We start from the raw sequence: 20,743 nt of genomic DNA on the forward strand, positions 1-20,743 counted from the left end.
GCTGACTACACGCAAAAACCATTTTAGGGAAAAGAGAAGAGGAAAAAAAATAAGAAGAGAAAAAAAAAATAAGAAGAGAAAAAAAAAAAGCGGGGGGACATAGACAGAAAATTAAGAAAAATACCCCATACAGTGTTCAAATATACACCTACGTTCTTGTGACAGACATCATCCTACCATTCATCCCAAGAAGATATCCGATTTAGTCTGTACTTTCCGATCCGGAACTGGCATCCATATCCTCTGGATCGGGCATGACGACGCTGTTGAGGTACGTAACCTATCAAGTGATGACATTTCCTGTCAGTAAAAGTATCACATAAAAAGACTCTCCAAGTGAACCCTGCCATCTCCAGCACAACTGGCTAGATGGTGGGTATCATTGTGTCCGAGGCTACACCGCTGAAGTGGCTGGAGAGGCGAAGAGGGGAACGGGGCGAAAGGGCCCGTATTTGATACCGGTGCTAGGATCCAATGGATGCAGATGCGGGCAAGCAAAGAGGGAAAGCCAAACGACGGCTACACGACAAGGGCGTTGGGATGGATTGGCTTACGAAAGGTTCCATGATACCAATGAGAGCTGCAATTTTGTCCTGTGCGTTGGGACTCATAAGCTCTTCATCGGCTAGAGGCCTGCCGATGGTGAAACTGCGCAAGCGGAGCAGTCGAATGTTTTCATTGTCCAAGCCGTAGCCCTGGGTAAGGAAAATATATTGTTAGCATTGTAATTGGACGACACCGACGACCCGCCGGGTTAAAGCTGATGGTGAACCATGGAAACAGATGAGACGGTGTAGAAAAGTTTTCGAGACCAAAACACGCTGTGGGACGCCAGAGGAATTTCCGTGCCAGAACGAAGAACAGTAATGACATTGAACCCAAAAAGCAAACAGGAAAGGCCCCAGGGGCTTGTGTGGGAAAAGGGTGCGACCCAGACGGGTAGACCAGTCGGGATCGCCCGTCCGCGCTTGCAGCGCTTGCACCCATCAACACTGGTCTCTAGTCTTGCTATCACGGGAGGCTGTTGACGCCCACAGGGCAACGAGTCTTTTAGAGAATGGTCACTGAAGCAGATCATCCTGCCGAGAGCTTTCTCTCTCGGTTTATGATGCTGAAGGCACTGGTAGTGTGTTGGCGAGCAATTCTAATCGAAATCCCACGTCCATGGCGACCGCCAGCGTTTCGCAGAAGTTGCAGCCTGGGCACCTCAATCATCAACCCATGTGCCGAATTGACGTGTTTAGCTCTGTTTATGTTCAGGGATAGAACTTTTGCTGGAGATCCGCGTCCTTTGAGATGAAAACTAACGAGCAGCAAATGCCTTTTTCGGTGACGAGACGCGACCGAGTCGCTTTCAAACCTCGAGAATGGGCATATGTGTCTCATCAACAAACTAATTTGATGCAACCAGACCGGCATAGGTGATAGAATAGAAACAATAGGGTCACAAGATCCTTAGAGCTGTGGAGCAATGTTTGAGAAACAAAGAGATGCCTACCTTGGGTTTGGTCTTGAGCGCGCTTTCTTGATTTTGGTTGACAAAAGCCTCGACAGCCTTCTCTTCATCAGATACCCCATCGAAAAGTTCGCGGCGCATTCCTTCCTCTCCTAAGACTGCCTTCAAGCGATGCGAATTCCTGTCGATATCCTCTCGCATAAGCGCAAGTTTGTCCGCCTCTGGATGCCAGAGACCTGAACCTAAACCCACCCGAGACGTGTCATTAGCACATACTTTCCCCGCCGATGATTCAGATGGATACAAGATGTCGTGCGACGTCCCATTGTTCTAGGCTTGAGGCGTTCGGCCCACAATGAAATGTGCTTAACATAGAGGGAGGTACCAATTGTATCATATGTGCGGACCCCAGAAGAAGTTGAGGTACATGCCCTCTAGACCGCGAAACATAATACATATGTGGGGGTTTTTTGGTTCATGGTTTTTTGAATAAATGAGAACATTTGAAATGTTTTCCTGGTGTCACTCACCGACAAAACAGGACTTAGGTTGACAGTGGACATAATAAGCAGCGTAAGGGCCCTTTTTGCCTGTACGGGACCTATGGAATTGTTTAATTGACTGCTTTTCATTTAGTATTGGCCTTTCACCTACCAGGCAGCTGAGAAGTGTGTCTGCTCAACCCCGACTGTTAGCCTGCTATACAATCCAGTACCCGTAAGGGATGGTCACTAGATATGAAGATGCTCAAAGTTCGAACATACTTTATAAGGAGTAGGGTTTTTGCTGAACCGAATGTCCCTATGTATACGGAATACCTGGAGCACCATATATGTTAATGCAGCCATCTCTTTTGTGGAATTCTTCATGCCAGTCTACTACTAGTACTCACCAGGTCCTTAACAGGTAACTCAGGAATCGTGCTATCCATCTCTGAAATCTTCTCGGTGAGGCTTGCAACAAAACTCTCCCAGTCCTTTTTAGACGCACGGTAGTCCGGATCGTGCGCTATGAATTGTGACCATAGTCAGCTGAGATTCAGAGCCCTGATTTCCTCCGCATGGTATATTGTTACCTTTGAGCCAAGCTCTCTCATTGTTCTCTGCCAAGTCCACAAGAAAAAGGAAGGTGTTGGGATGCAAGGTATGCTCCTGATAGGGCACAGTACCTGCATCCCTTGCTTTGGGCTTCTTGATGAAGACCTCTTTTCCAGGTCCAAGGCCGGCTTTGACACCTTCCTTCCACAATTGCTTATCATTCAATGCTTCATTCGTATCACCTTTTGGAACACTGTCCGATTTCTTTCTAGTGCCTTCTGTGTCTCCCTTATTGCTTCCTAGGCTCTTTCGTGGTCTCCCAGGTTTTTTTCTTGGGTTTTCTGTCGCCTCACTAGCTGTGGGAAATGCGACTGATTCTGCAGCGGAGGATGCGGAGTCGTCGTAGTTGGAGGGGGAATCCTCCGGCGGGGAGCCATTGTTGGAGTCAGTTCCTGAATCATCTGAATATTCTTCCTGGAAGTATTTGCTTTTCTTTGAGGTGGATCTGACGGGCCTTCCAGTGGTGGTAGTAGTGACGTCGGACTTTTGTCTTTTTGATCCTGTCTTGGAGGCAGTGGGGAGTCTGTCAGACGCGCGCCTTTTTTGTACTGGCGCTGGTGCTGCCGCCGACACGGGAACGGCCCGAGACGATCGACGAGGCATGGCAAGAGAAAGGTTTTCGGTTATTTCTCCGTTTGTGAGGGGAAAACGTAAATTGGAGCTGTTCCTCATAGACACAATTAGTTACGCAAGATTGGAGCAAGAAAGATCCGGGAGGTATAGTATTTAATAAGCTCCCGCGGCAGCTTGTAAGCTTCTTGGCCGAACTATGGGGTCGTTAGTGACTGATAGACTTTCAGACGGTTCAGAAGGGACCGGGAATGCGACCAGGAGGTTGGTAACTTCTGGGGCGGTTTTCGCGTGGAAAAGCGGGCAATTCTTTGCCTCCCGCAACCACTAAAGTTAGTGCGGTCGTTAAAACGTCGTCACTCTCGGAATGAAACCATTTCAGGATTTGTCGGGCTAAGAACAAAACACTATATCTTCTGGTGCTTTTCTGGTTCTATCAAGTTTTGTTTTTGTCTAATCTTCATCTGACCCACCTGTTTCACTCAAAGATATTAGCCGATTGCCTCATTTCTTTTCCAAACAGCAGTGCAGGTTTCCGTATCTTTACCTTAACCAACCTGTTTTTATCCCTTGCTCAACAACGACTCCACATACAAGCCACTCATGAGTGAAGTCGAAGCAAGTGCGATACCCGAGGTCTTTGAATCTCGCAAGCGTAAAATTCTTGCAGGACTCTCCGTCCCCGATGCAGAGTACACAGACCTCTCGCCCAAAGGGTCTGTCGATGAGGGTATTCGGGACCTCATCCATGAAATTAATACTCACCCAGGCTTGGTTACCACTAGTAGCTGCGCGGGGCGTATCAGTGTGTTCCTGGAGGGACGGAAGAAGCAGCCGAAGCCGCACGACGAGCAAGGAAGACAGTTTGTAGCCTCGGGGGGTAAAGGTGCTGGAAAATGGCTGTATGTTTCTCACGATCCTTTGCAAGGCTATGGTGCACCATGTGGCAGTAACAGTTCTGAAAGAGGCGATCATCAAGGGAAGTCGTTGCATGAGTTGTTTGGAATGGTCCCTGGAGATGGCAAACCCCCCGGGCTGAACAAACAAGGAAAAGCCCCGCGTCTCGTGCGCTTCCATTTCGAGCCTCTGGTACGTTAGTCCAATGCTGCGTTCTTTGTTTCTTCGAACAAGTTCGTCTGTCCCCGGCATTGTTTAGTTTACAACAAAGCTTGCGATTCTTTGTATGCTTGAACATATGTCTCGTTCTTTTATTCCCCTTAAGGTCAAAGCTTAGCCTCGATTGTTGCTGGCTATATACTACCCGTCTGACGCTGGGATTTGCAAATGGACTGGTTTAAGCACCATTTACTGTACTCGAGTACTGAGAACGCTTTCCACAGATTCTTCACATAATGGCAGCAACGCTGCAACATGCTCACCCGGTATTATCTGCCGCTTCAAGCTCTGGTTTCCGCGAAAGCGGGCTACAGAGTTTGCGCTGCTTGGAGGGCGATGAAGGTCCTAGTCCGATCGTCGCCGTGCGCTCTGCGGGTCTATCCCTGGAATCAGTGATCGGGTATTGTGAAGATAGCGACGCCGACGATGAGACAGCAACCGGCGAACCAGGCATCCGCAGCTTGGTAACAGAGGAGTATCTGCAGATGTTGGTTGCAATCTCTAATGAAAGGTTCTCAATCAACACAGAACGAAAAGAAAGATTCCGGGAGAATTTGCTGGGTTTATGCTCTGCGAATCGAGGACCAAAGACGAACAAGAAGACTAAACCTCCCGGATGGGAGGATGCCCAGACACGACGAGAGAGGATGAAAGCTGAGGGCCTGATGAGAAAGAAACTTCTCCAGGACCAGGCGAAAGGCAACGAACCTCGAGATACGTTGCAGGCTACTAAGGAACCATGACCGGACGGAATTATAGAGACAGAATACCATTAAATTCAACTAATAGCGTTATTAACATCGGACTAAATTTCCTATCACGAAGGGCATCATGAATCGTCAAAAATTTAGCAGAACGATAGAGAAAACGGTAATACAACAGAATAAGAAAAGATGGACTGAAAAGTTATCGACATCGAACCTCATATGGTGTAGGTTTTAGGTCTCATGTCATGGAGATGACCAAGAACTGATTTAAACCCAGAGGAACAATGGAAGGGAGAGCGAAAATACAAGCAAAACCATAATGAAAGAGGGAGATAAACAAATCATAACAACACCATGCTTCCTGCGCTGGTCCAAGCCTATCCAAATATCCTATTCAAGCCAGACCTAATTAGTGCAAACGTGACTCTTCAGATGATCGATGACACGATATCGAGTGCGGTATTTCTGAAGACAAGGACAACGCGACACCAAAGTGAGTGAGAAAAGCTGAGCCCAAAACAAAGTGGACTGTTGAGCTTTAAAAAAACCATGAGATCCGTAACAAAACCAAGAAATTAGTTGAGTTATTGCCATAGAATGACAGATAGACCGAATAGTAACGTTTGAACTCTGGATTCAACGTGCAGCCGAAAACTAAACACCCGAAGGTGTGAGATTACCTGGAGAGGACTTTGTGTTTCGATGGCCAAAATGGAAACCTTCCCTTGCTGTGCCTGGGGGGAAGATGAGAAGCCTCCGGGTCCAAGGACTTTGATCGCTGTCATTGAATGGACGAGGAGTTTCATCCCCCGCTTCCCGCTCCTGACGATAAGATGGGCCAGCCTCGGTCATACGGCGCGATGGAGTGGCGAAGATCTCAAGCCTGGAGAATGTTTGGGGATCTAGTCCTTCTTCAGAGCTAGCAACTGAACCACTGAGGGTGCGTCGTTGGTCATGTCTAGTTGAAGACGAGGGTCCCGCAGCTGCCCGTCTAGCCTTGGCTTCGTTGTCCTTGGTAATCCACCCAGTCAGGACAAGATTGCCTAGTATCTGCATCTCTATCCTAACTGCTGTTTCCCAGAGCACTGTTCTAGTGATATGTGCGGGCCATTCAAACCACACACGACCGTACGGAGAGCAAAGATCATCCCTATCCTGCGGGAAAGTGTTCGTCAGGTGTGGAATTCCATGGTCGGGGATCGTCCCCCTTGATATCAGGTTCGCATAATACTGCAAGAATGACAGGTAAGTGTTAATTGTCAAAGTTGGTTAGTTTGGAGTGGGCTGCAAGGTATGGACAAGGTGCTTACCGAGAGGGTATCCTTGTTGAAGTCGGGCAGCTGCACTAAAGTGTCGAACGGAAACCACTTGCTGATATCTGGAAACCTAGAGATCTCTGGTGCAAGGTTAGAATTGACACACAGAGTATATTTCTGACGTTCATTGAAGGCCGGACAATTGATTCCAGCATAGAGGAGATCTCGCAGCAGATTTTGGTCCAGGCCCATGGTTTGAGTTCTGTCAATGCGGGATGCAAGAGATATCAAGTGCCTATTTGTCAGCTCAAACAGCTGATTGCGATCATCGACCGTGTACAACCTTGTAGCGTACCATGGATACTATATGCAAGGTGAGAAACGCATTCTCCATGTGTTTGGTCAATAGGTGATGATATAATACCTTATAAAGCGTACTGATTGTCGACTCATAGGTGCGCTGAGGGCATTTGATACTGAAAGGCGACTGGGGGCGCTCAACATGTTAGTCTTTCTCAGACGATGTGCGCGGGCAGTTCACTTACACGGTGAGGAATTTCAGCATGACGAATAGCTCCCACGATCTCTTCACTAGTGATGAAGCCAGAAAAACCTGTGGAGTACGGATCAGTGTTTGGAAGTTCGCGAGGCATACCCTCTTCCCAGGAGATGCACTTGGCTCTCGGAAAGAGATCTTTCAAGAGCGCATCCTGGTTACTGTACTCCACGTCTACACGGCGAAGACCAAGCCTGGGTGCTCGGCCAGTCTCATAGATGCTGTTAATTCGGTCAACTGTTCTCTGGGCTGCTTCCTGAGTTTCAGTTTCAACGAAACAGTCCATAGTTTTCGCGGTCGAGCGCTCCATGATAATATGGATTGGACATCCTTTGATAAGGCGCGCTGGGCGTCCTACAAATTGCGCGATCTCACTTTTGGTAACCGAATAAGGAATCTTCACACTTATTAGTAGCATCCTTAATAGGAAGTTAAGTCCACTTACGTTTGATATCTTGATAACGCCCCAACACGGTGCCTGACGAGTATGCACAGAACTGCCAATAGGCATCTCCTCCCTCATAGCAACTGTGCTAAACGGTTTGTCCAGGTCTGGGATCTGCTCAGAGTTTCCCGGTTGCCCGTGAACTTCGGCTCTCATAGGCTGTGGAGCCACGGTGCCTTCAGTGGGGTAGAATGCAGGAGAGAGAAGCCCTGGAGGCCCATAATGGAACGGATGCTGGGGAGCTGGGGCGGGGAGTGGACTATGTACAGCTCGTAGCTGGCTAAAAGGACGAGGGTTCCGAGGGGTTGGAGTTGGAGTTTGTGCAGTGTCATAGGGATAATATCCACGCGGGGCTTCTCCCGTAGAAGGAAGATGGGCGTATAAACCTCCTAGACTCGGGAACTGCCCCTGTTGGTGAGGCGTCTCAGAAGGACCCGGCTGAGTTGTCTGGACAGGCTGCATTACGGTGCCTGCACGAGCTCGATATGGACCATGATATGGGCCAGGAGAGTCGTGTCCCGTGAAGGGGTCAACTGGGCGCCTGGTAGCCATCAGAAAGGAGTCGGAAGAACAGTAGGATAGTGTGAAGTGATGAGAAAGATGATTAGGATCTGTGTTAGGAGTGAAAAGCGTGGGGATCTTAATATGATAGCGCCGAGAACCTTGGTTGGGAGTGCACGGCAACACATAGAATTCACTTGTGTTTCATCTGTATATATATATCAGTTATTGCCGACTAATCGAATACTCGATTAGTCGTGATGAGGGGTTATGGAAAATTGGTTCTGTATAAACTATTCGTATACCCTAACCAACGGAGGCAGGAAAGGAGTAGTAGAAAAGTAACCAAGGCAAGAGACAAATAAATAAGTTATGTGAGCATTATGTGTCTATCCCATAAAGCTATAGATTATAGTAACAGTCTTGAACTAATAAGTAAAAAAGATCACAGGCTATGTACAATGTTAAATGTTTGCTATATCAACAATCAAACAATAAAGCTGTACAAGTGTATTTAGGGTGAATTGAGACTGTTACTACTTTACCAGATTGCTGTGATATTTTTACTGTACTCCTCAACTGTAAAAGAATACATGTAGCAATATAGATAAAAAAATCCCAGCATGCCTCCAAAAAGCCTGCGCTCAGGATATAAGGGAGTTGACTTACCTATGTGACTATAGTAGGAAGGTGGTTGCTTGCACATTTTATGTTGAACAGAGCATACTATCGTCGTCACTCTAAATATAAGATCGATAATGATGGAATAATATTGTAATTATTTACACAGTGTAAATAAATTGCTATAAAACATAATGGTTCTGAATGCTTGTTACTAGTATGGTTATATTTCGCTTATACCAAGATCTACTGTCAAGTGTAAGTTGTGAGAAAGCTCATCATACATTTAAACTCCAAATGACTTCAAGATCTAGGGAAGGGAACGGATCATTGAGCGAAGCAGAGTAGCCCCCATCACCAGCCTAGATCGCCTGTACAATACTCGCTATTGGATAAAAAGTGGAGGTCATGGATATATCATGAACCATAAAATGAACATTATGAGCAAGAATTCAGTCAAACTATAGGTTGTTAGTTAATTGATAGTGTTCAGAATACAGAGAGCGTCATTAAGTGGGTTCTTACAGGTGTCAAGAAAGACTCAGCGACGAATCGCGCACGGGCATTCAACTGCGCATTGTCAATACTACTATTATACGCGGGCATACCGTGGAGAAGAAGGTACATACGAAAAGCTTCATCTCGGAAATTTCTTTATCGACTTCCTCCATAAACTGGATAATGAAGTCAACTAGCTTGTGCTTGAGCATCTCCTCTACGTTTCGGTTCGTTATTAGAAACGAGATATCGTAACCCTGTTGACTTATTAGCATACTGTATCCATGGATGTGGTAGGTGCACTATGATGCCTGACCTTTACTGGCTTCCGTCGTAAGATGAAGAAAGATTCGGCTCGCTGCGTCAAAAACCGGGTGAACTTGTGGACCAAGACTGTATATTATTGTTAGTATCTAGCGCCATGCATGGCCTAGCCAATAGAAGCAGGCATCCGGATGGAGAGTAATACTATGTTCAATCTCGTCCGCTTGCTTAATCCTGATGCTGACACGGACACTGTTCACACTAGGTTCGATGAGGACTTTCTCATTTTCGTTTCGAGAGACGGTAAGCGGGTTAAGAAGGAGTTCAGGAGAGCTTTGGGCCTCAATTTCTGGTACATTATGTCTCTCGGACGTCTGGGATGCGAAGTTCGAAACCGCAAGCGCGGAGGTGAGAGAGGCTCGGACGCATTGAAGATATGGACGCAATGATTGAGACTTCAATTGTTAGCGATCAATTGTTAGCTTCGGATTGACTTAGCTCACCATTTTGGAAGTGTGACGTATACTGGGGTCTCCGTTGTTACTCCGCTGGTACCATCAACAACTTAATTTGCGTAAGTATAAGTCAGACCAAAAACCCACAGGTCACGAATTCGGAGGCTTTATGATTTATGTCTATATCCAGGCCCAGGAAGCAAGCCTAGGAATGGATGTAGGTGTCAAAGTGCCAGCTTCAGGAGCCACAGGCGGCGGTCCCGCTAAGGCCGCGATGTTGTTGCCTGTTTGTCTTGTTTGCATTCACTGCCCCACGCCCCGTTAACGGGCGATGATGCTCTTGTTTATGCGTCACTTTCATCAAGCAGAAGTCAAGGAGAGGCTTTCTGAGATTACTCTCAAGAATTAAGACAAAATGGCGTCTATACCAGGTATGTGACTCTACAACTCTTCTATATGACTCTTCTCATATTTTCGAAAGCTTCTTACTCATAGACCATAGTTATCGTGAAGCACCAGGGCAAACGTCATGAGGTCGAGCTTGATCTATCCTCGAACGGTGAAACGCTTAAGTACCAATTATATTCCCTCACCGGCGTGGAACCCGAACGACAGAAAATTCTGGTCAAAGGAGGACAACTTAAGGATGAAACCCCATTGTCCTCGCTCAACGCCAAACCGGGCCAGACATTCATGATGATGGGCACGCCATCTGGAGGCCAAGGATCCGGGGATTTGGGCCGCCCAAAAGAAGCAGTGAAGTTCTTGGAGGACATGACGGAGGCTGAGGCTGCAAGAGCAGAGGGAGCTATTCCTGCTGGCCTTCAGAACCTTGGTAACACTTGCTACCTTAACTCTACACTGCAGACATTGAGAAGTGTTCCCGAGCTCCATCAGGAGCTTCTGAGATATCGCCCCTCAACAGGTGCTGCTGGAGCATCGAACCTCTCGGATCTCAGCAGTTTTGGTCTTGGTGGCCTCGGCGCCTCAATGGATCTTACGTCTTCGTTGCGGGATCTATTCAAGCAAATGTCTGAAACGCAAGAGGGATTTCCGCCTCTTATGTTCCTGAATGCTTTGAGGAATGTGTTTCCCCAGTTCGCCCAGAGAGATCGAAACGGCCATGGTTATGCCCAGCAAGATGCTGAAGAGGCATGGTCTCAAATCGTAACCCAACTGCGGAACAAGCTGATGATCAAGGAGGGTGAGGGTGAGTCCAGCAATGAAGTATCTTTTGTGGATAAATACCTTGCTGGAAGGTTTGAGTCTGTTACGGAATGTGATGAGCCGGGAGCAAAAGAGGCTGGCGAGCAACCCACCCCAAGCTCGGACGTCTTCTACAAGCTTGACTGTCACATCGGCAAAGAAACAAATCACTTGCATGATGGCATAAAAGCCGGTCTTGAAGAGAAGATTGAAAAGCGTTCCCCTACTCTAGACCGTGATGCCATTTACACCAAGCGTTCACGCATTGCTCGATTGCCCAAATACTTAACTGTGCACTTCGTTCGTTTCTTTTGGAAACGCGAAACCCAGAAGAAGGCCAAGATCATGCGTAAGGTTACATTCCCTGCCGAGCTGGATGCGGTAGACTTCTGCACAGATGAGCTCAAAAAGGAACTTATCCCTATTCGAGACAAAGTACGGGAGATCCGAAAGGAAGAACTCGATGTTGAGCGTGCTCGCAAGCGTCAGAAGCTTGACCGCCAGCGGGATGAAGAGAAGAAAACCGAAGCTGAACCTGAGCCTTTGGAGCCAATGCAGAAGAAGAAAGCCGCCGAAGAACGCAAAGATGCATCAAAGGCTACCGAGAAGGATGGTGATTCCGCAATGACTGACGTCTTCAAGTCCGATGCAGAGTATGAGGCTGAGAAGGCAGCTTCTATCCTTGCAGCAAAGAAGGAGCTTTCCGAACTTATCGACCCGAAGCTTCGCTCCGACGAGGGTACTAACAAGTCAGGCCTTTACGAGCTACGGGGAGTAATCACACATCAAGGTGCCAGCGCTGACAGTGGTCACTACACTGCATATGTCAAGAAACAAGCCCAAGGTAACAAGGAAGAGGATGGAAAATGGTGGTGGTTTAACGATGAGAAAGTGACTGAAGTGGAAGCGGAGAAGATTGAGACTCTTTCTGGCGGCGGTATGTCATTCAAGGATTAAAATTGATATGGATCTCTTGCTGACAATACTATAGGCGAGTCCCATTCTGCGTTGATTCTCCTCTATCGCGCGATTGACCTGCCCACTGCGAATTAAGGATGTCCGCAGCAACGGCCTAAACCTTATTAATCAACAGGTTGAATGATGATAATACATTATGTGCATATGTGGAACACGAGTGACGTCTGTATCAGTGGGGAAAACAGTTTGGATTTTATTCGTGTTGTATCTTTGTCGTGGCACCCAGCTTGGTCATGTTCGTTGGATTCTACCAAGGGAAGCTTTTTGAGCCAGGGAAGCCTTCAGGCGAGCTAGGTTGATAGACTCAACGGTCAGAATAAAGACAGCATCTGGAGCCAGCTGCTCAAGACTGAAGAGCATTCAAGTTATCGTATTCTCCTAGTATATCACGTGACCCAAATTAAATGCCTCGGCATATTAACCATAAGCTCGTAACTAATTCAACTTTCTTGACCACCCGCAAGATTGCGATGTGAACACCATGTTTGGCACCCGCAGAGCCCTACAATCCCGGTTACGCAGCCTAGGAACTCAGTCTCAGCTGTCATTGCGATTCAACCCCCACATCTCTAGAAGCACCAGCACTGTAGCCGATCAATCTGCACCTGAAAGATCGAAATGGGGGAGACGACTGATTTATGCCGGAATTTTTGGTGGCCTCGGAGTCGCGGCAGGAAAATGGATGGACAATAAGGTTTCTGCACCGGTCGAACCCGAAACGACAGAGGATGTCCTAAAACTGGAGGAGATTCGTCGAGTATACGAAACTGGGCTACCTATCGTGCAGGAGCTCCGAAACAATCCGGACTACTTGGAAGCGGACGTGTATGGGAACTATTCCGAGGAGGACAAGAAGCAGAGGTTTACGTCTGGTCCACTGAAAGGGAGTCGGGGATTAGCGCTACAGGTTCGTCTCTTCTCTAGGCTCCCCCTGTGCAACATGCTGCAAACCTGCCGCCGTAAAGAGAATTTAGGGCAGCGTAACTGTCGTACAGAGCCTTTCAACTACTTTGCATTGGATTAATTGAACCTTAACCATAACTTTTGGCTGATTCATCATACAGAAAGTCTTTTGGAACGACAAGGAGCGGAAGGCCGTTAGCATTGTCTATCTCGGGAATGGCCTGGAAGGATGGCCGACTGTTGTCCACGGCGGAGCTCTTGCCACTGTCATTGATGAGAATCTAGGCCGTGTCGCAATCCGCCATTTTCCAGAGCGTACAGGGGTCACAGCAAACCTTGAGATTAAATATCGCGCTCCGGTATATTCGGGCAATTTCTATACCTTCCACTCCAGCATCGACCGAGAACGTACCACGGATCGCAAAGCTTACGTGACGGGAGAAGTACGCGACCCGGTTGGAAGACTTTGTATTCAAGCAACTGCCCTCTTCGTTGTTCCTAAGAAGTATAAACTTGAGGAAATTGGGGAACGGTACTGAGATGCTGGAATCATTTACCGAGGGATTAGACGATATGGTAGGGCTTTAAAGCCCAGAGGAGCCTTTCTAAGTCGATTTTCCCATTTCGCGGTAATCTTTATATGATTGTATATATACGGTGATTTTGTAGAACGGGAGGTCCACAAGACCATAAAGGACTATAGAGTGAACTCATTCTTACGTGACAAATCAAATTGTGTTGTCTCTTGACTCAACCCATTTGTCTAGACCATCGACCATGGCAACCTTCTCCACGTCTCCCCCGCATTTCCCCGGAATCCACCTTAGATATGGTTCGGCAATAGCGCATTGACAACTTCAAAAACTTGCAAAACGCCTCGGCTGTGTCTCGGTTTGGAAATATCACCGTTTTCTAGGCCGTTTTTGTATACGTCTCCGATTGGTGCCGTTCTTCAGTCGCCACCACTTCGATGATTACCATTCGCACGAGGCTGCAATACTTAAGCATCGTCGATCCATGCTTATTGCGGAAGGCAACACTTTTACTTATAATCCGGGGATTATAAGATGCAGGCTTGAGCTTAGAGAAAGCTTGTTATACGTACTTAATCTACCCTACATTTGCTTGACTTCTTACTATTGCCTTGACCCCAAACGTGAGGCATACAACTGATGACCTTATGTGTCTGCTGCAGAATTGCGCGGATTGAACTTCTAACTCGAATATATCCCTAATTCCTACTTTTGGAATAGGAGAGCAGCAGCAGTCATGGAGCTCACCAATAACTTCACTCAATCGCAAGCGGATGAAAAGGCCAGCGGACATACGGACAATAGCCATGACAAACAGGGTTATAGTCACCAAGAAGATGTAGGGTCGGGTGGCTACGCGGACGAGTCGGGGGAGCAAGGGTCTGAGCCTCCTGTAAGATCTATTGCAATGTCTCTATAACGGTCCCCAGACTTTTGTCAGGAATATTGAGAAATGACTTCCCTACTTTGAATGCCAGATGACTTTTCGTCGCTTTATGGGCTTCACAGCTATGGCCTTCTTATGGACTGGGAGTCAGATTCCTGTCTATCTGTTTGGTGAGTTCGAATTAAATTTATGTCTCACTTTTCTTGCACTAATTGATGGACAGGAGGAATTCCACCCTACATCTACGGAGATATAGGCGGATCAGATCGATGGGTTTGGTTTGTACGTCCTGTGCCTTCTCGTATTCAGCAAAACAGTTCAACTTACAACCGCTTGATATATTGCAGGTTTTAGCTAACCTCCTCGCTCTTGCCGGTGTCTGTCCATTTGTTGGATCCCTTTCCGATCTGATAGGCCGTCGCTATGTTGCCCTGATTGGAGTTACACTTATTTGTATCGGAATGATTGTGAGCAGTACTGCACACACGATGAATACATTCATTGGTAAGACTTTAGCTTACCAGCATGGCCTCTTTTTTCTGGCTAACCACTATTAGGCGGAATGGCCATCGCAGGTGCAGGTGCGGGCGTCAATGAGTTGACCGCATTGGCTGCAACATCTGAGATGGCGCCGACCAGACAGCGAGGTAAATATGTCGCCGTTCTGATCTTCACTATAGTGCCGTTCTGCCCATCTGTATTATGGGCTCAGCTTATAGCAGCCCATAGCGGTTGGCGATACGTTGGGGCATTCTGTGGTGCCTGGAACGGGTTCGGCTTGCTGATCACGGCGCTATTCTACTATCCACCACCAAGGATTAATTCGGAGGGATTGTCTCCCAAAGAGGTCATGAGTCGGGTTGACTATGTCGGTGGCTTCCTCAGTATTGTAGGACTAATCCTGTTTATGGCTGGGATGCAATGGGGCGGTTATCAGGTATCACGATCCTATATCACGTCGCTACTCCAATGCAGGTTGAACTCAGAGACTAACCTATACTACAGTATTCCTGGTCATCAGCGCATGTCCTCGTACCACTTATCCTCGGATTTGCTTTGCTAGTTATCTTCGGAGTCTGGGAAGTCTACGGCGCAAGGTATCCTATCTTCCCCAGCCGCTTAAAGCAAGAACCTCGTACCCTGGGTTTAACCCTAGTTATCACCTTCATCTCCGGTGCCAACTTTTTCTCCGTGATCATGTTTTGGCCCACCCAGTCATTCAACGTATACGGACATGACCCAGTTGAAGTCGGCGTCAGAAGCTTACCCATCGGATTCGGCATCATGGGCGGTGCCTGTATCACACTGTGGCTATTGAGTCTCTTGCGAGGTCACAATAAGGAACTACTGATCATCAGCAGTATCCTCATGACCGCCGGTTCGTACATCACCAACACCTATCAGCATACACCATAAATCCTAACTAACAGTCTTCAGGTTGCGGCGCAATGTCAATTGCCCGTCCCGACAACCTGCACCAACTATGGGGCCTACTCACCCTCGCCGGTCTAGGTATCGGCGGAATCGTAGTTCCAGCCTCCATCATGACAACTATCATCTGTCCAGATGTAAGCATCTTGTCAACCTGCAATACAAGAAGAGCAAATCAGAAGAGAAAAACCTAACACACTTATAGGACCTAATCGCAACAATCTCCGCCCTCACCCTTTCCATCCGCGTAGTCGGCGGCAGCATCGGCTACACGATCTACTACAACGTCTTCATATCCAAATTCATTCCAAATGCCAAACACTACATCGGCGGCGTCATGCTCACACAGCTCAACATCACGAATACTACTTACATCGCCGAAGCAATCGAGCTCACCGGTGCCTCGTTATTAGACGGATTGCGGGAGATTCCTGGAATTGCAGGAAATGAAACTGCGTATCAGGCTGTTGTGGCAGCAGGCCAGATGGCCTATTCTGAGGGCTATAAGTGGGTATATTATGTTAGTATTGCGTTTGGAGGCGTTTCGATTTTGGCAGCGTGTTTCTTGGGAAGTATTGGGGATTATATGGATGATCATGTGGCTGTGGTTATTTAGTGGGATATGGATGAATGGTTTAATCTATTTTTATGAACTTGCATTTGGGAAGATAGGAGGATTACACGGAGATATGTTGGGTGATTTAACAATGACTATGAGTGGCAATTTAACCAGGTTTATATAATGGCAGTGTTTGTATGAGACATGAGGTATAAAGATATCAATCGAGCTAATGAACAGATATATAAATACGAATCAACACAATATAGGGGTATACGTAATTCGCTCCCAAAAAACACAAACGCTCAAATCATACAAACTACTGCCATGTACTTTCCACTTGATTCATGGCAGTTCGTTTTGGGACAAACCCAGAAATGGATGACTTGGACTTTCGCCTATCCTCTTTGGGGCGTAATCCTCTACTCAAACCACCCCCCAGGCCCCGAGCAAGGGAAGCAAATGGGGATGTATGCCATTGATCAAGATCATCTTCATGCTGGCCAACGTTGGATAAAATATCAGGCTGTTTCCGCGACCGAGTCAAAGGACTAGTCTCACCATCCGGTGTCGGCGAGGATGGGCTCCAGGGCCTCGGAATGTTTGAGACGATGTGCTCAGGGCATTTGCAGCCACATCCGGTGGGACAGTATTGGTGTTCCTGGTCACTATCGTGCATGTCTATAGCGCCATTGGCCTTGTCATCTTGTAGCTCGGGAGATAACCCCGAAAACCAGCCCTGATGGCAGTCAAAGCAACTGACGTGGCCGCAATTGAGACAAGGAGTGAGCATTCCGTCTACTACTTCCCCGCATATAACGCAAGGAAGTTTGAGGGAAAGAGGTTGTTTCGGGTTGCAACCTTGGCAGATTGCAGGTGTAGGATCTCCCTTCATCTGCTTTTGAACTGGCGTCTCTGTCATGGGTTCACTGATGAAAATTGACATCTGCAGAGGGCGGCCACATCGAATGCAGTGTCGTTGGATTTCCAGTCCTTGGTTACCTGCTTCCAGATTCGAGTTCACCGAACCTCTATGTCTGAGGGTTGGCAATGAAAGCGATGACCTCGGACTGTTGTAACCCCATTGACGGAAGTCCGTGTCGCTAGAGTGGTTGTTCACTCTCCCAATTTTTAGGACTTCACTGCGCTGTATATGTAGGCCCCAGATTGATAGCAGATGGGCGTACGCCTGTCGGTATGATCGATACAGACCGTCCTTCTTGCTGTCGATGAATGTATTTTGTGTGGCCTTGTCACCCTCAAAAGCGTCACGGTGTTTCAACGTCACCCGTAGCTTCGCTCGTGGCTTCGAGGCTTGTGTCTTTTCCAGTCTTTCACTTTCAGTATCAGAATGTGTCTGAGAGGTAGGAGCAGTGGGTGTGGTGAGGTAGTCAGGAACTGCTGACACAGGTTTGGATATGAAAGTACTCGTAGGCCATATACCCCCTGTCGTGTTAGGGCTGCCGCTGGGGGTTTGCTTTTTTCGGGACAACGCGCTGGCCGGTGGTGAGGCTGATGAGGGACCAAAAGTGAAAGATCGGGAAAGGGAAGAAGCAAGAACAGAGCCAAGACCCGATGCGCTACGCGGCTGAGATTGTTGGTCAGGTGAGGCAGCTATCGAGGCAGTATGGCTCATAGCCTTCCTTTCTGCTGCAAAACCGGCAGCACGTGATGCTAAAGGGGGAGTTGTGCCTGTGGAATAGGGAGGAGTCGAGTCAGGACGCCAAATTTCCGAAGACGATCGTCCAGAGCTCTGCGTGATGGGTGTAGTATGGCTGTCCTTCGGTGTGGATCCCAGGGGTGTTGTCGTATGAGATTTACTGTGCGAGGCAGCCTGAGTAGAGTAGTTATTTAACGACAAGGGCTGATCGTCTACCCTCTTTGATACTGTTTTGCTTTGACCGTACTCCTCTCTCGGCGGGTACTTCTCATGGTTTGATTCATGCAGTACACAGCTGAGCATTGCTACCATCTGTACGTCACCGACCCGTTCAAAATGTTCGAAGAGGGCAGGAACAAGCCATTGTCCACCGAAAGGATGGTCTCCCCATTGAATCACACTATTGGCAGTATCTTTTGGACGCTGGTCTTGATTTCCGAGATCATAACTCAGGTCCACGGCACTATCTTTTCTCTGCATACGCTGGGGTCTTTCACCGGTGTCCAGGCCAGATATCTGGCCAGACTTGTTGTTATTGTGCAAGACCAATTTGACGAGGCCCCATATACGAGCTAATTCATAGAAGCCATGATCGAGAGCAACTGCAGCATTGTGAGCACAAACATCTGTACCTTTACCGCAGATACGGTAGTTGTTTGCCAGTTCACGTTTTGCTGGCAGCAACTCAGTGAAGTCATGAATAGATACAGTGTTCTGTGGATTTTCAGACGCTTTCGAAGTCATCATACCAACAGTTGACCTCTGAGAATTGTCTGTGGACCGCGGCTTATATAGCCCCAGACTGCCAGCACTGCGCCATGTTTGCGGTGTTGGGAACCGGTGTTGCAGAGTCGAGAGGATACCAGAAGATCCAGAAGAGCTGGAGGTCTCCGCGTCCGAGTCATCGGAGTAGTCAGATGTACCGTCATCGGTGCTGGTCATTGTACCCGAACCCCGTGGCCCGGGCGAACTCGTTTGTAGACGGCCAAATCCCTCAAAAACCTTGTCTGCCCTCGACAGCCTCGTCATTTCCTTGAAACCTAAGTTCTCCAGCAGAGACGCCGACTTGTCCTTTTTAGTAGGGAAAAAGCAGACTAAGCGACCATCATTGGCCCAAAGAGCACCACATGCCTTGGCCACAGGTACCATTACATTGGCATTGACTGGCCGTAGCAGTTCAGAGCTCATCCCCAGTTCTTGGCTCTGAGACAGTCCTACTTCATCCTCGTCGCTTGACTCTCCCGCCTCTAGCTGGCCGCTGATGGGCGATTTGACGGTCTCGGTTGTTTCACCCAAAATCCAGGCTATGCTTTCTTCCAGACTAGTCTCACCTAACAAATAGCGAACAACCCCTTCGAGGCAGCCTCTTTTATGAGAGAGAAAAGTTTCTGCAATGGTACGTAACTCTGCAACAAGCTTGTCGGCAAGTTCATCTGTGACAGCTGATGTCTTCTGCACACTGAACGTTGGCATTGCAGTCCTTGGGTAGTCGGCAGGGAACTTTATGTCCACTTTCAAGAAGAGCGAGTCACCTTCCGGGCCCCAAGGTCCATGCAAAGATATAGTTGCCTTCCGTTGCCTAACGTCCACGGAGTCAAAATCGACCTTGGTGAACTTCTCTCCCACATGCGTGATTTCATCACCTAAAGTTTCAACATCCCAACCCGATATTTTTACTCCTCGCATCCATGATATGGGATTCGTATCGTTCCGGATATTACTTCTGCCTTGCATGCCGATTCTTGAATCCGTGTTACCGCCCTGGGTCCACGGCCGAGTGTACGGCACTGATATGGTGTTCAACCCCAAGGCACGGGATGAGCCGGAGACAGACTCCTGAAATGCGGATAGAGAATCTGTTTCATCATGGCCTCGACTGCTATCTTCATCACGGAAGCTCTTGTAGACGGCACCATTGCGGGTGATGTTTATATTTGAGATAAATGACTTCCCCTTTTCGTAACCGACGCCACGCATGACATCCGGATCAACTCTATGCAGACGGAGTTCCCTGTCAGTCCCCCACGAAACTAGCTGGAAATCCCTGTGATCAGCTCCATCGACCACGCCTCCGCGCGCTCTCCAGAGGAATTCCTTAACTTGACCCTTATGCCCTGGGAAGCTGTGCACTAGAGGAAGGTCTTTACTAGGATCTTCACCTTCCCCAGCCCGGCGACTATATAGATGAAGATCGCTATTGCCTCTCTGCGGCATTGCTAGAACACCCCATCCAAATGGGGTGTTCCTGGCGCGCCAAACCGGAAAAGGCGTTCTTATTATCTTCTCCGGCTCTTCACCTTCGACAGTATAATCCCAAAACTTGATCGTCTTATCCAAAGCGCATGTTGTCACCGCTCCTGGGCGAACTCTATTCCAATCAACACCATAGATCTTGGTATCGTGAGCCTCGATGGACCGAATTGGATAAGCACCTTTTCTCTTGTCCCATATCCTTAGAAATTTATCATGGGAGCTGGCGATGACATTTGGATCCTGTCTGTTCCATTTAACTTGAGTTGCACCAGCAAACCAATCTGAGAACGAGATGGCAGGCCGAGAAGGAGATCGCAAATCCCAGCAATGAACAAAACTGTCCACGGCACATGTCGCTAAGGTGTCGGGATGATGAGCGGAGAAGTTTATATCTGTTATTGCGCGAGTGTGAGCATGCAGAACATGCTCAATTGAGTTCTGACAGGACTTCGTTGCCAAGTTCCACACCAATGCCTTCTGGTTCGATGTGCTGACGACCCAATAATCTCGAGCAGCGAACGGTGACCACTGAACATCCGCGACCTCCCATGGTGTATGATGAGGGAGGTATCGAGGCGGCGAATATGGCGAATCCAAATCGATGATATGAAGACCCTCCTTTGAAGCCAGAACTACATCTCGTCCACATGGCGATATTGACATGGACCCCACGGGCTGCTCCACATGGAAAGAACTATCCTCTCCAAAAGTCGGACTTTCAAATGCCGAGGTGAGCGGCCTAGGCTCATTGGGATCGACCATTGTGTAGCTGATGAGTCCCAGGTGCTCAAT

The 20,743-nt window shown here is 48.0% G+C and overlaps 11 protein-coding genes across 11 annotated transcripts; 5 read left to right on the plus strand and 6 right to left on the minus strand.

Annotated features, from left to right (window-relative positions):
• Positions 1–365: 365 nt before the first annotated feature.
• AO090120000118 (uncharacterized protein) lies at positions 366–1,419 on the minus strand (the record flags this gene model as incomplete). The annotated part of the gene is made up of 3 exons (XM_023237612.1): positions 366–464; positions 555–695; positions 1,309–1,419. 3 exons carry the CDS (start codon positions 1,417–1,419, stop codon positions 366–368), a joined length of 351 nt encoding a protein of 116 aa, XP_023092426.1.
• Positions 1,420–2,436: 1,017 nt separating this feature from the next.
• On the minus strand, positions 2,437–3,156 carry AO090120000119 (uncharacterized protein; the record flags this gene model as incomplete). Its single annotated transcript, XM_023237613.1, has 1 exon — positions 2,437–3,156. One exon carries the CDS (start codon positions 3,154–3,156, stop codon positions 2,437–2,439), a length of 720 nt encoding a protein of 239 aa, XP_023092427.1.
• Positions 3,157–3,726: 570 nt separating this feature from the next.
• On the plus strand, positions 3,727–4,221 carry AO090120000120 (tRNA wybutosine-synthesizing 3 family protein; the record flags this gene model as incomplete). The annotated part of the gene is made up of 2 exons (XM_023237614.1): positions 3,727–4,025; positions 4,074–4,221. 2 exons carry the CDS (start codon positions 3,727–3,729, stop codon positions 4,219–4,221), a joined length of 447 nt encoding a protein of 148 aa, XP_023092428.1.
• A 254-nt stretch (positions 4,222–4,475) lies between these two features.
• Positions 4,476–4,846, plus strand: AO090120000121 (uncharacterized protein; the record flags this gene model as incomplete). Its single annotated transcript, XM_023237615.1, has 2 exons — positions 4,476–4,726; positions 4,768–4,846. The coding sequence occupies 2 exons, from the start codon at positions 4,476–4,478 to the stop codon at positions 4,844–4,846; spliced, it is 330 nt and encodes a 109-aa protein (XP_023092429.1).
• Positions 4,847–5,600: 754 nt separating this feature from the next.
• On the minus strand, positions 5,601–6,002 carry AO090120000122 (uncharacterized protein; the record flags this gene model as incomplete). The annotated part of the gene is made up of 1 exon (XM_023237616.1): positions 5,601–6,002. The coding sequence occupies one exon, from the start codon at positions 6,000–6,002 to the stop codon at positions 5,601–5,603; it is 402 nt and encodes a 133-aa protein (XP_023092430.1).
• Positions 6,003–6,215: 213 nt separating this feature from the next.
• On the minus strand, positions 6,216–7,755 carry AO090120000123 (uncharacterized protein; the record flags this gene model as incomplete). The annotated part of the gene is made up of 4 exons (XM_023237617.1): positions 6,216–6,230; positions 6,257–6,565; positions 6,748–7,155; positions 7,204–7,755. The coding sequence occupies 4 exons, from the start codon at positions 7,753–7,755 to the stop codon at positions 6,216–6,218; spliced, it is 1,284 nt and encodes a 427-aa protein (XP_023092431.1).
• A 1,022-nt stretch (positions 7,756–8,777) lies between these two features.
• On the minus strand, positions 8,778–9,593 carry AO090120000124 (actin-related protein 2/3 complex subunit 4 family protein; the record flags this gene model as incomplete). Its single annotated transcript, XM_001823829.3, has 6 exons — positions 8,778–8,786; positions 8,851–8,895; positions 8,955–9,080; positions 9,140–9,216; positions 9,293–9,542; positions 9,591–9,593. 6 exons carry the CDS (start codon positions 9,591–9,593, stop codon positions 8,778–8,780), a joined length of 510 nt encoding a protein of 169 aa, XP_001823881.1.
• A 364-nt stretch (positions 9,594–9,957) lies between these two features.
• On the plus strand, positions 9,958–11,801 carry AO090120000125 (ubiquitin-specific protease UBP6; the record flags this gene model as incomplete). The annotated part of the gene is made up of 3 exons (XM_001823830.3): positions 9,958–9,973; positions 10,045–11,685; positions 11,740–11,801. 3 exons carry the CDS (start codon positions 9,958–9,960, stop codon positions 11,799–11,801), a joined length of 1,719 nt encoding a protein of 572 aa, XP_001823882.1.
• A 406-nt stretch (positions 11,802–12,207) lies between these two features.
• On the plus strand, positions 12,208–13,168 carry AO090120000126 (PaaI family thioesterase; the record flags this gene model as incomplete). Its single annotated transcript, XM_001823831.3, has 2 exons — positions 12,208–12,633; positions 12,791–13,168. 2 exons carry the CDS (start codon positions 12,208–12,210, stop codon positions 13,166–13,168), a joined length of 804 nt encoding a protein of 267 aa, XP_001823883.1.
• Positions 13,169–13,898: 730 nt separating this feature from the next.
• Positions 13,899–16,095, plus strand: AO090120000127 (putative MFS drug efflux pump; the record flags this gene model as incomplete). The annotated part of the gene is made up of 8 exons (XM_023237618.1): positions 13,899–14,054; positions 14,140–14,218; positions 14,272–14,330; positions 14,396–14,552; positions 14,606–15,052; positions 15,112–15,426; positions 15,486–15,616; positions 15,685–16,095. 8 exons carry the CDS (start codon positions 13,899–13,901, stop codon positions 16,093–16,095), a joined length of 1,755 nt encoding a protein of 584 aa, XP_023092432.1.
• Positions 16,096–16,357: 262 nt separating this feature from the next.
• Positions 16,358–20,713, minus strand: AO090120000128 (Mtc5p; the record flags this gene model as incomplete). Its single annotated transcript, XM_023237619.1, has 1 exon — positions 16,358–20,713. The coding sequence occupies one exon, from the start codon at positions 20,711–20,713 to the stop codon at positions 16,358–16,360; it is 4,356 nt and encodes a 1,451-aa protein (XP_023092433.1).
• Positions 20,714–20,743: the final 30 nt, after the last annotated feature.

This window comes from Aspergillus oryzae, chromosome 5 (genome assembly GCF_000184455.2).
Source record: "Aspergillus oryzae RIB40 DNA, chromosome 5".
Lineage (NCBI taxonomy): Eukaryota > Fungi > Ascomycota > Eurotiomycetes > Eurotiales > Aspergillaceae > Aspergillus > Aspergillus oryzae.